The 11743-nt window shown below is 32.9% G+C and overlaps 2 protein-coding genes across 2 annotated transcripts in view; both read right to left on the bottom strand.

The window, feature by feature from the left end:
* LOC108691829 (succinate dehydrogenase [ubiquinone] flavoprotein subunit, mitochondrial-like) overlaps positions 1 to 3544 on the bottom strand; it is a 9609-nt gene extending 6065 nt beyond the window's left edge. Inside the window, exons 1-2 of the mRNA XM_018199753.1 lie at positions 3479 to 3544; positions 344 to 767 (exon numbers count right to left, since the gene is read on the bottom strand). Coding sequence (XP_018055242.1) covers positions 344 to 767; positions 3479 to 3544 — 490 coding nt within the window. The remainder of the gene's footprint in view (positions 1 to 343; positions 768 to 3478) is intronic.
* Positions 3545 to 5737: 2193 nt separating this feature from the next.
* Positions 5738 to 11743, bottom strand: part of LOC108691772 (succinate dehydrogenase [ubiquinone] flavoprotein subunit, mitochondrial-like) — a 10825-nt gene continuing 4819 nt past the window's right edge. Inside the window, exons 8-12 of the mRNA XM_018199673.1 lie at positions 11319 to 11516; positions 10633 to 10827; positions 9374 to 9517; positions 9080 to 9190; positions 5738 to 6136 (exon numbers count right to left, since the gene is read on the bottom strand). Coding sequence (XP_018055162.1) covers positions 6050 to 6136; positions 9080 to 9190; positions 9374 to 9517; positions 10633 to 10827; positions 11319 to 11516 — 735 coding nt within the window. The 3' untranslated portion in view covers positions 5738 to 6049. The remainder of the gene's footprint in view (positions 6137 to 9079; positions 9191 to 9373; positions 9518 to 10632; positions 10828 to 11318; positions 11517 to 11743) is intronic.

Here is an 11743-nt window from a genome sequence, read left to right as displayed (position 1 = left end):
ATATACAATATATATAATATAAAATAACTGATCTATTCAGTGAGCTTTATAATATACGTGAGCAGAGTGGGGATGTCCCAATCTAGACAATGACTGTCAATATAAAGATTGTACTGTTTTCTTTGTTAGAAATTCACTGATTGGCTAATGTTATTTTACTATTACAAATAGGAAAGAGTCAGAAAGACAAATATTTGTTTGCCTTCCTTTTCTCTGTTACGGACTGTAGTTTTCTATAGTTTAGTACAGGAAACGCGTGCCCAAGTATACTGTAGAGCTCACTGGGTCTATTTGATGATAGAAAAAGAGAGAAAGAGAGAGAGAGAAAGAGATTCTCATTCACCGTCGGTAGTGCGACTGAAGGGCATGCCACAATTCTCCAGCTCGATGACGGCCTTCGGTGCCTCGCGGGTCATGTAGTGAATGGCATCCTGATCGCCTAGCCAGTCCGAGCCCTTGACGGTGTCGTACATGTGCCACTGCCAGTTATCGTCCTCCATGTTGCCCAGGGCGGCATTGATGCCGCCCTGGGCGGCGACTGTGTGCGATCTCGTCGGGAACAGCTTGGTGACCACTGCAGTCTTGAATCCTTCGGCGACGAGGCCGTAAGCCGCGCGTAGACCAGCACCGCCGGCTCCCACCACCACCGCATCATACGTGTGATCCACTAACGGGTACTGCTTGGAGATTTCGTTGGAAATCTTGGCTGTTCGGTCCGGCGTGTGGTGAAATCTGCGGTTGCCGAGAAGCGGCAGTCCCAGCTTGTTCTGTGAAACGGAAACGAAGTAGAGATACCAAGGGCAAGAAAATCGCAATGCAGCATTCTATAATTAAGAGTTCACGTTTATTAATTGTTCACTATTGTATTCACTATTATATATATTATCACGTTTAATTGACGTAACTGTTTGGTTGTATAATTTCCATATCTCGTAAATTTTTTATATAAAATTCAAGGATATATATGATAAAAAATATATTCGAAAATATTCGATAATATAAAATTCGAATTCTGTTGAAATAGAGTTTCAGACAGCGACATACCAGGCGAAAAAAAATAATGCTGCTCTTACAAAGAGCTTTAGCTCTTACAAGAGCTAAAGGCAGCTATAAACTAGATATCAGCATTATTTTTTTTCAGATTGAATTGAGGAAGCTTCAATTACTTCCTTTCGTATTCGAGAGTTATTGTAGGTAAGATATCATGTGAATATGTTATTTATAATGAGTCACGAATATGCGATTACGTATACATATGCGATTACGTACATACGCGTGTATCATATGTATTTACTTATGTTCTATTTAGGAGATCACATGGTGATAAGCATTGTTGTAAATAAAACGTATCCCCATATTATAATTGTTTTTATATACGATTATATATTGCACATAATTATAAATATAACTATATATAAAATATAAATATAAACAATTAATTATAATATACAATTTAATTTAATTTTATGTTATTTACAAATAAAATTTTACACGTCCACGAGCAAATGTTACGCGAATATAGTGAAATGCTTATGATTAAAATTTACAAATCTTTTTAAGATGTAAAAAATGGAAACATGATGCAAGCAATATAAAAAAATATTGTATAAGCAGTTTTAATTAAATGCTTATAATACTAAATTGCTTCACAACACTTCATGAAAAATTTATTGCATATATATTTTATATCTTTATGAAGATATAACGATATGGCTTCTACGAACAACTGCGTTGAAGTTGAAGACAGAACCTGAAGATCAATTAGCGAGTTAATTAGACCCGCTAAGAGAAAAATAGAGACAGTGCAACGAGTCTTTTCATACATTTTGTTGCAAAATAATTAAAAGTGATAAACATTAGGTATCGCTCGGGATATTTGCAGAAAATGATAATTTTCCGTGGCTTATCGTCAACTTACAATTGCACAAAGATAAGGCAAAAAAACACATTTCTGTTTGATCTTAAGATCGCAGCAATATCAGTATTTCGTTATTTTCTTAGAAAAATTAATAATCTCAGTTAGTTAATATTACTTTGTTACGTTAAGGAGAGGGGGAGGGAGGGAGGATTTATTTTGGAAATGTTGAAAGAAGATTAATTAGTTTTTTAGATTAATTTGTTTTATCTTAATTTCGTTTTCCTAATTTAAAAAAAAAGAATTGCTTCGCGATTCAAATATTTATCTAAAAATTCGGTAGTAAATCCACATTGATATAATTAATCGTGAAAGGTTACGAGATATCGTAGAGGTACGTCGGTTAAAAAAATATAAAACAATAATGTTTTCAGATGATAATAATTATCTTTTTAATAAAAACGCTCTCGACGTCCACATAATTCTGGGATAAAAATCTTGATACAAATTAAATTCGATTTTGTGACGATCGTAAATATTTCGTGCGCGATAAACTTTGCATGCACAAATTTTCGAAATCATACCGTTAAATCCCGATAAACGAAGACATAAAATAAAGCTCATTATCAATTCAGGCGCGACGCGACATTTCACACAGGTGCGTGTCTCACACTTATTTCGCTGCCTACTGACTTTATCGCGTTGCGTCTGTATCTGTGAAAAGATTCTCAGATATCTAATTCTCTGAATGACGAATTAACGAAAATAATTAATATCACGAATCTAATACCGTCGCCTCGTTCTTTCAAATACCTTGCAAATATCGATACCTCGTTCACCGCTCAAATTAATCGACGTCTACACTGAAATGCTATAAAAGTGTATCTCGATTCGGATTCGGAATCGAGCCATCGAGTAAGACACCGTTAGATGGTTAGATGCGATTCGCGAGCAGCCCCCGTCGCGGTCGAACATATGGAAATAGAATGAATGTGTTCTATCTTGTGGCGGGATTTCTCAGGAACGAGCGAGGAAAGAACTGGGAAGATATTCCCTTGATAGTGAGAAGCCAAGGGGGATGCTATTTATCATGAACGACGAGCGGTAAGACACGCATTTATTGACGGGCGCGTGTATTTATTCGTACCATATGATTCGTCGATCGCGCGCACCTTACGTAATTGATCCACCTCGCTGGCGGGACGGCGAATAAAAAAATTACATAACGAGCCAAAACGTGGATGTGAATCCGCGAAACCCTGACCTGCCGCCACAAATCCGCCGACCGTCGTTGAATAACGGACAACGGGACGTTCGACGGATTTTTTTTCTTCCTTTAAGATGGCGCGAGGCCGCTGGTAACGCGAGATTTTCTAGGCCAGGTGTGTCCGAGATCGATCTCTAATTCCGTTGAGATACGAGTTGAGTTTCGATTTTCTCGCGAAAGAACAACCCTTGATGCTGACAATTGTACTCCCATTTTCTCAGTAAGAGAAATGCCGCGATCGCGATTCTACCTTCACGGGGTGAGAAATTGAGAATCCACGTGAAGCGTGAACGGGGACGTTAAGCCGCGCGATAGCCTCTATTGTTCGAATTGCGAACGCGTGCTCCGGTTCTCACCAGCGTCGCCGATCCGGGCAGACTTCTCGGCAGCAACGACGCCGACAGCTTCAGTAATCCGCTCATCTTACGTCACCCTGCACCTGTGCTTGGTTTCCCGTCGACCCGTCGAGATACGCCCCCGTGACAGACCCGCGCGCACGCGACTAACCCTCACGATATTATCGGTGCTTCGATCCACTCAGTTCGGCGGCTCAACACCGACTGAGACGCCGAGTGCGTCGGAATGTTGCGCGCGCACAGTGCTGCCAACGTGCTCCAACGTGCTGCTGAGACGCACTGAGACGGCTGACAACGGCAGACGTCATCCCAAATATTTCGTGTAATCCGCATGTTTCCGCATGTGATGTGATAATTAAAAATATATAAATACTGAAAAAAATTTCAAAATCGAATTTCTTAAAATCCTAATTCGAAAATCAATGAATCTCACATTTTCAATCATCTTATCACCTTCTAAAGGTGACCCTACATGGTCAACAATATTGTCAATAGGTACTAATAAATACTAACAATATTTCGTATATGGTTATAATATTGATGAATTGACGTACTGATGATGATCTGGATTTTGATTCTCGAGCATCAATATCGCTTTATTAAGATCCATATGTATATCATAGTATGTCACAGTGCAATAGATAATAAATCTGTTCTTTTTAGCTAAAGTTCTTGCACTTTCTTCCTTTTCTTTCCACGTTGAAAAGAGAAAAGATGAAACATGCAAGAAGTTTCATCAGCTAAAAAGAACAGGGCCAATGTACATAAAATTAAGAAGTATATTATCAATAATCTGATCGTATAAAGTTGTAAAAATATTAAAAATATTGATACACTGTATTTCTGATTCAATATTATTGATCAATATTGACCGTGTAAGGTCATTTTAACAATACGTTGCACAAAGTATTTATATCGGACGTGCCATACGTGTAAATAACCTCACTTTTATTTTACGCATATGTGATCAAATGAAAAACAAAAGTGAGAGTTTTAATTTTAATTAAAGAATTCTTGGAAGGAGACTTAGAAGGCTTTGGTTTCATATTTTATTTTCTATATTAGAGATAAAGAGAAAGAAGCAAAAGAGATAAATTGTAGAGATAGATATATAATTAACTTTAAAAATTTAATATAATAGGTTTATTTGTTTCCTTTAGATTTCTTTTTATCTATGTGACATTCATACGCATTAATTCTCAAATAGAACAAAAGTAGTCATTGTGACATCAAAATGACTTCAAAATGATGATGATACTAAAATTATTTTTTAATCAGTTATTGATTCATTTAAAAAAAATAAAAGTAAAATAAAATTCTAATGTCATTTTGATATTAATCGTGACTTGTTCTACTTGGATTATTGCAAAATAAACTATTTGCATGATGTATGTAATTTTTAAATAATGATCTGCTCGATATATTCTAGTCTGATGTATTTTATTTTATAAATTACACTAATATTCTCTTTGTTCTATGAAATAAAAATCGTAATATTTTAGGAACATTTAAAGAACTTACAATTATAATCAGATATGTATTTCTTGGATTTGTAGGCATACCTAATATGCATGTTTAATGGAATAAATAAAATGATTAATAAAAATTGACCAATCACAGTCGTCAATTCTTAGCTTCTGACTTCTGATTTATAACTAATGGCTTATTGTAGAAGGCTCATTAGTAATAATATATGTTATCCATACAAATTTATTGAGCATTTATCAGCGCGTTAATAATTATGTTATCAGTAGAAAGTACAATTAATAATTTATTTCTTACGAAACTAAGTTACAGATGCATTCTAAAGTGTCATATCTCCTTTGTATAAAAACAAAAAAAATGGCTAAGAGATTACGAAGTTTCATTATTATTCTTGCATAATTTTTATCACAGCCTCCGGCGCACATTCAAGGAAACGCTCTTCTAAAATTGCCTTAAGAAACAACGCTACTTTTGATTCGCTTTCTCTGTTGCAAATTGACATGAACGTTAATTATTTTTGCCAATAAACTACAGTATGCGAGACTATGTAATCTTTATAGAAATCCAATTTATACTGAAAGTTATTTATTTTAAATATTAAAAATGTTATTTATTGTTTATTTTAATTATCAAAATAAATAATTAATCACTATCCAATATTAAATTTCTATAAGGAAAGATATCCGTGTGAGAAAAATATTTAAAAGCAAAATTAAAGAAGAAATATTTTTAACGATTTTCTCATTGCGGTTTCTTCGGTTTCTAGTGGCTTAATTTCCGGATTTCGTGCATTTGATTACAAATATGTGTTAAGGGCTGCCGTATATACAAAATTCCGCAACAGTGACCATAAGACGTTATGGATAAGTTAACTGTTATTTTTATTTCCGTTAGATTACATAGATCTAAAGTAGTATCCTGATTGGCTCATCGGCTTAAGTTCACGTCTTAAGATTATTGTTACAGAAATTTTGTCTGCGGCAATTCTAAACGATAACGCGACAGCCGACTTAGATTTATAATCGGTTTCCTTTACGTTTCATTCATTCTATTGTTTCATTCTATTAGTTTTATTCATTTCTTGAGTCAATATACGCGAACTGCAGGGGGTACATGCTGAGCTTCGGTTTCGTCTAGAGTCGTATCGATAACGGGCCGATAAGAGATAAAGACCTGTAAACAGAGCGCGCCGTAAAAATCGTAATGTTTCGCGATAATCAGTAATAACCCATACAGCACAGAAAGAAAATTGCAGAAACATTACAGAATGATTTCACTGAAACATTGCAATATTGCATGGTGGTTGTGAAAAACGTTGCTGAATCATTGTTGCAAAATTCCAACAATATTAAAATGTCCGCTTTTTGTTATATTGCAACAAAACGTTTCGCAATAGTGCAATATAATGTATTTGGATAAATTTTTTACGAAGACTCTAAAATGAAAACTATTTCTATATATATATCTCAACTTTAATTCTTTTACAAATCGCATTTCTAGTGATATGTGCTTTCCAAAAGCAATTTTTTATGATAAAACCAAAAAATATTCTAATACAGTATTAATTCTGAAGGATAAATTTATTCGTAAAGATAAAACTTGTATGTGTGCCCCGAACAAACTATAAATATTATCCACATTTATATAATAATACAGTCGCTTAGTAAGTTAATCATGGATTAAATTAATCGCAATGATTCTTTTTAATTCGAAACTACTCCGAGTCAATTAAAAAATGACGATGTGAAATTTATCAATAAAGTTCGAGCGCTGGTTTTTTCTTGCGCTCACATCAGGCATAAATACATCATCGATTACATAATTAATATTTCGATTAATAAATTTTCAGCAGTTTAATTGCTTATCATCTTATCCGATAATGATGCATTGTATTCAAATTCGATTATACAATCTTTTGATTTCATATTTAAAATAAATATAAAACTTAGCTAATGAAATGGCTGTCAAATAATAGATCAATAAATTTTCTATTTAAATATAAAATGAATTATATTAATTATTATATCATAAAAACGGCTGTTAAACTAAAAGACACTGTACTACATAAATATTGTAAAAACTTATATTTTTATATTATTAGATGTACAACTTTGCTTCCGCCGTTTTCCTATAGATGGCTTTAGCGGTAAGTGGTGGTCGAAATAAATAGATCATAGACGTCATACAATAAACTTGGGCATCTGTCAACATAACCTCAAGAAACATTAGTCGATTTGTGTCTGCATAAAGTTATTCTCGATTGAAAATGTCAGTTTACGAGCCAAATTCTCATCATTTGCGGGAGGTTTTTATTTTTTGCTTCAATATGAAGAAATCTGTGGCTCATCGAATGCTCTCAAATACTTATGGTGAGGCCGCTATTAGTGAAAGAACGTGTCGTGAGTGGTTTCAACGCTTCAAGAACGGTGATTTTGACGTCCAAGGTCATGCTCTGTATTTGGTGGGACCAGCTCGGCGTAGTGTATTATGAACTATTAAAACCGACTGAAACAATCACAGGCGATCGGTATCGAACGCAATTGATGCGTTTGAGCCGAGCATTGAAAGACAAACGACCGCAATACAACGAGAGACACGATAAAGTGATTTTGCAGCATGACAATGCTCGACCCCATGTTGCGAAAGTGGTCAAGACATACTTGGAAACGTTGAAATGGGAAGTCCTACCTCACCCGCCGTATTCTCCAGACGTTGCTCCCTCTGACTATCACTTGTTTCGATCAATGGCACACGGCCTGGCTGAGCAGCACTTCCGGTCTTATGAAGAAGTAAAAAATTGGATCGATTCGTGGATAGCCTCAAAAGATGATCAGTTTTTTCGACGCGGGATTCGTACGCTACCCGAAAGATGGGAGAAAGTAGTGGCCAACGATGGACAATATTTTGACTCATAAATGTATAACCAGTTTTTTATAATAAAGCCTCGAATTTCGGAAAAAAAACGGCAGAAGCAAAGTTGTACACCTAATATTATTATTGTAATAATTAAAGAATTACAATTTTGCAATGTTTGTGGAATATTGCAAGCATATTACTGATATTTTGCAGACATTGTTAATTTATATTTCTGTAACACCTCAATGTTACATTGCAATCTATAATATTGCAATATTGCAGCAATATTGCTTCAATCTTCTGTGTTGTATGGGAATACTAATAAGACATATCTCAGTTGAAGATATGTAAAATATAATAAATCAAATATATTTTTAAGAATTAATCGTATAAAATTACGTAATGAATTTTTTAAGGTAAATATTGCTCATGTAATAATCATTAGTAATTACTCAGTCGATACTAACTAAAAGTGACATTGACATTGTAATTTCGCTGTCAACAATGTAACACTACATATAAATATAATTATATTAAGTGCGAAATTATTTTAACGTTATGCTATTTATAATTATTGAGTACAAAACTAATGACATTCAAATGACAGTTGATTTCTATCGTATATTTACTCACATATATATCTCTCATTACTTATGTCTTTTTTATATAAAGAAATATTTTTTCATACTGACTCATCATTGGACTCATCATTGACACATTAATTTTCTTTCTTTTCACATTAATCAAGAATTTTATAAATATAATATCTCTAATAGTACTTGTCACGGTAAAAATCTATCATTATAATGAATACCATAATGAATAATGTTATTAAGTCGGCCTGTTCTGTTATCTTATTCTACCAAGGACATCTAACATCTGTTTCGTTAAAATTTATGACTAATGTCTAATTTTAAATAACTGATTATTATTGTATTAAATCAAAAATTTTCAATTAACATTGATAACCGATCGAAGTTTGCGAAACGTCTGTTTTTATTATTGTATATACTATTATTATATGTCATTAAAATTTTTAAATATTCATTAGCTTGTAGCTCTTCTCGTTATTATTATTTAAAACAATGTTAGAACTTTCAGTTTGTATCGACTGAATATATTTCAGTAGCTTTTTTATAATAGAGCGTAAAAACTTTTGCATTTTCATTTGTAATCACCGAGAAGCTTGACCTTGTTTTGTCAACTATACTCTATCAAAAAGAATTTGATTGCATTTACTCTTGTGGCATTTTAACTAACCGTTCCATCCTCCTGAGTCCACGTAAGCGAATGTTTACGCCAGTGTTCCGTGTAAGGTCGTTTTTTTTGTCCCTCGAGCGGTTTCGCATAATCATACTCGTCAATTCTGTCCTAGAAACGAAATAATCGTTCACGATAATTTCTCTCGATTCAATTGGCTGAGAAACTCATAATTAAAATTATATTTATAAATTCAAAAAATTGCAACGGGTAACATTACTTATTTGAATTAATTATTTATATAAATTTATGACATTTTAATTTTTTTTGTTAATATAATTTTCCTATTTGAACCTTGAAGTCTTCCCTAGAGTGCGATCCTCTCGATTCCTTTCGATTTTCGGCTGCGTATATAATGTGCATGCAGACTAGCATCATGTTTTGCAACTCCAAGGCTTCGACGAGCTCGGTGTTCCAAATGAGGGACTGATCTTGCACCTAAAAAAAAACCATTCCAAAGCGATCTACATGTGCGTCTGGGTCTTGATAAAGTGTCTCGCATATTATCATCTTACGCAACGACACGTTGTTGCGCCATCGACTGCGACCTAGTGGTGCTATTATTTTATCAATCATATCGGGCTATTGTTAATAATTCCGTTATTGCAAATTGAGATATAATATTATTAATATTTCCGTAAACTGTACAAATTTTCAGATGAGTAATTATGAAATTAATTTGCGAATTTTGGACTAATATAAATTTAAAATAACAGGGTTGCCACAGACCTCGAAAACCGAGAAAAATCAGGAAAATTAAAATTAGTTATGGAAAACCGGGAAAAATCAGGGGAAAATATAAAAGAGACTGGAATTTTGGATTTATTCACAATTCCCTTAAACTGCCTATTCCAAATAATTTTTATAATTTTTTAAATATTGCTACATCTGGCGTTTATAGTCAAATATGTTTAAAACTCGTGTACTTTAAACAATTTTTAAAAAATAATTAAAATTTATATTTTGTTCAATAATTTTATTTGATCGTTCTTTTTCATAATAACTGCATTATAACTGCATTCTTTTTTTTAATACTAATTAATTTTTTGTTGGCTTGAATTTGCTCCCAAAATTTTATTATGTTACTAAACTTTTTTTGCATTTTTAATAATATAAACTAGCTTTCTTATAATCCTTAATTCTAAAATTTTTTACATATTTTATTATGTTAAAATTTTTACATATTTTATAATATATCATGGAAATTTCCCATTTTTATCTGGAAAACCTGAAAAAGTCAGGGAATTTTAAAATTCATTTTCTGTGACAACCTTGAATAAGATAAACAGAATAATTTTCATAATATAATATAATTCTCTGTAATATAATATCTATAATATAATAATATAATAATCTATAATAATCTATATATTCTCCATAATATATAATTATATAATCCTAATATATTTATTTCAATATATCCCTTAAATTTTTATCCATCGTTGAGCAAATTTTATTTATAAATATTTCGCTTAATTTATATTTCAAATTTCTAAATTTCTTCCTCTAAATAATTTTATAATTAATAAAGCTGAGGTGCATTAACAGCTTACGCATAAATCCGGCAGATCACAGGTATAGAGACGGGTCATCTCCCTGCATCCGCGCTGCAAAATATCGCAAGTTCTGAATACTCCGCAGTATTTCTGCATCGTACGTTGCATCTCTTCACGCAGCTCGGCCACGGGAACGTAGCCTTTCGCATAACGGGTTGCGTCGAAGCGACAAATCGACTGTTCACCAATGTCCTGCATCCAAATCGGTTTTTGACGACATGCATTTACATAATTTATGATTCATAAAATGCCTCCTCGATTTGAAGGCGCAAGTCCTTCTCAAGTTCTTCTCATCTTAATATACAATTTTAAGAAAAAAATTTATATATCGAAAAAAGAAAAAAGATGTGTATAAAAAAATTAAAATAGTAATACAAAAAATTAATGTAAAGATATATATTTAAAAAATTAAATTATAAGTATATAAAGGAGTTGCCAAAATATTTATAATATTAATTGTTATAATTGTTATTGCTTAATTATACTACTTATTATAATTGTTTATTGTAATTATAACAAAAAGATTTTTAATCTTAAAACGTAACATCGTAAAACGATCTGAAATGTAATGTAAAAATAGTAATGTGCAATATATATTGTAATGCTCATTAATTCGCGGCAACAAAAAGTTGCCTTTCAGAATGTAAAGAAATGTTTTTAAAGTAAGTAAGTTTTTTCCTTACTGACGACAAATCTCCGTGACGTTCGCCAGGCCTGCTAATGCAATCGATTTGATCGGCAATGGTTTTGCCAAAGACCATAATTTCTAAGAGACTATTAGCGCCCAAGCGATTAGCACCGTGAACGGACGCACACGCGGTTTCGCCGGCTGCCCAGAGACCTTCAATTGGTACGTCCTCTTCATTTTCTCGTGTTAATACCTGAGACAAGATTATTATTTATGACAAAAAATGCAATTACGTCATTTAAGTACCCATGCCATAACCGCGATAATCATAAATCTCTGTATAAACATGTTTACTTGCATGATCTGTAGAAATAATCGAATATTGCGCGTTTACTTTTATCAATAAAACGATGAAGTGTATTAATGATAATAATATGATTGTATCACATAATATACATACAGATACGTTTTGTATGTTTG

Source organism: Atta colombica, unplaced genomic scaffold (genome assembly GCF_001594045.1).
Source record: "Atta colombica isolate Treedump-2 unplaced genomic scaffold, Acol1.0 scaffold52, whole genome shotgun sequence".
Taxonomy (NCBI): Eukaryota; Metazoa; Arthropoda; class Insecta; order Hymenoptera; family Formicidae; genus Atta; species Atta colombica.
Note: the sequence above shows the minus strand (reverse complement) of the source record. Positions and strands in the feature narration are given on the sequence as shown.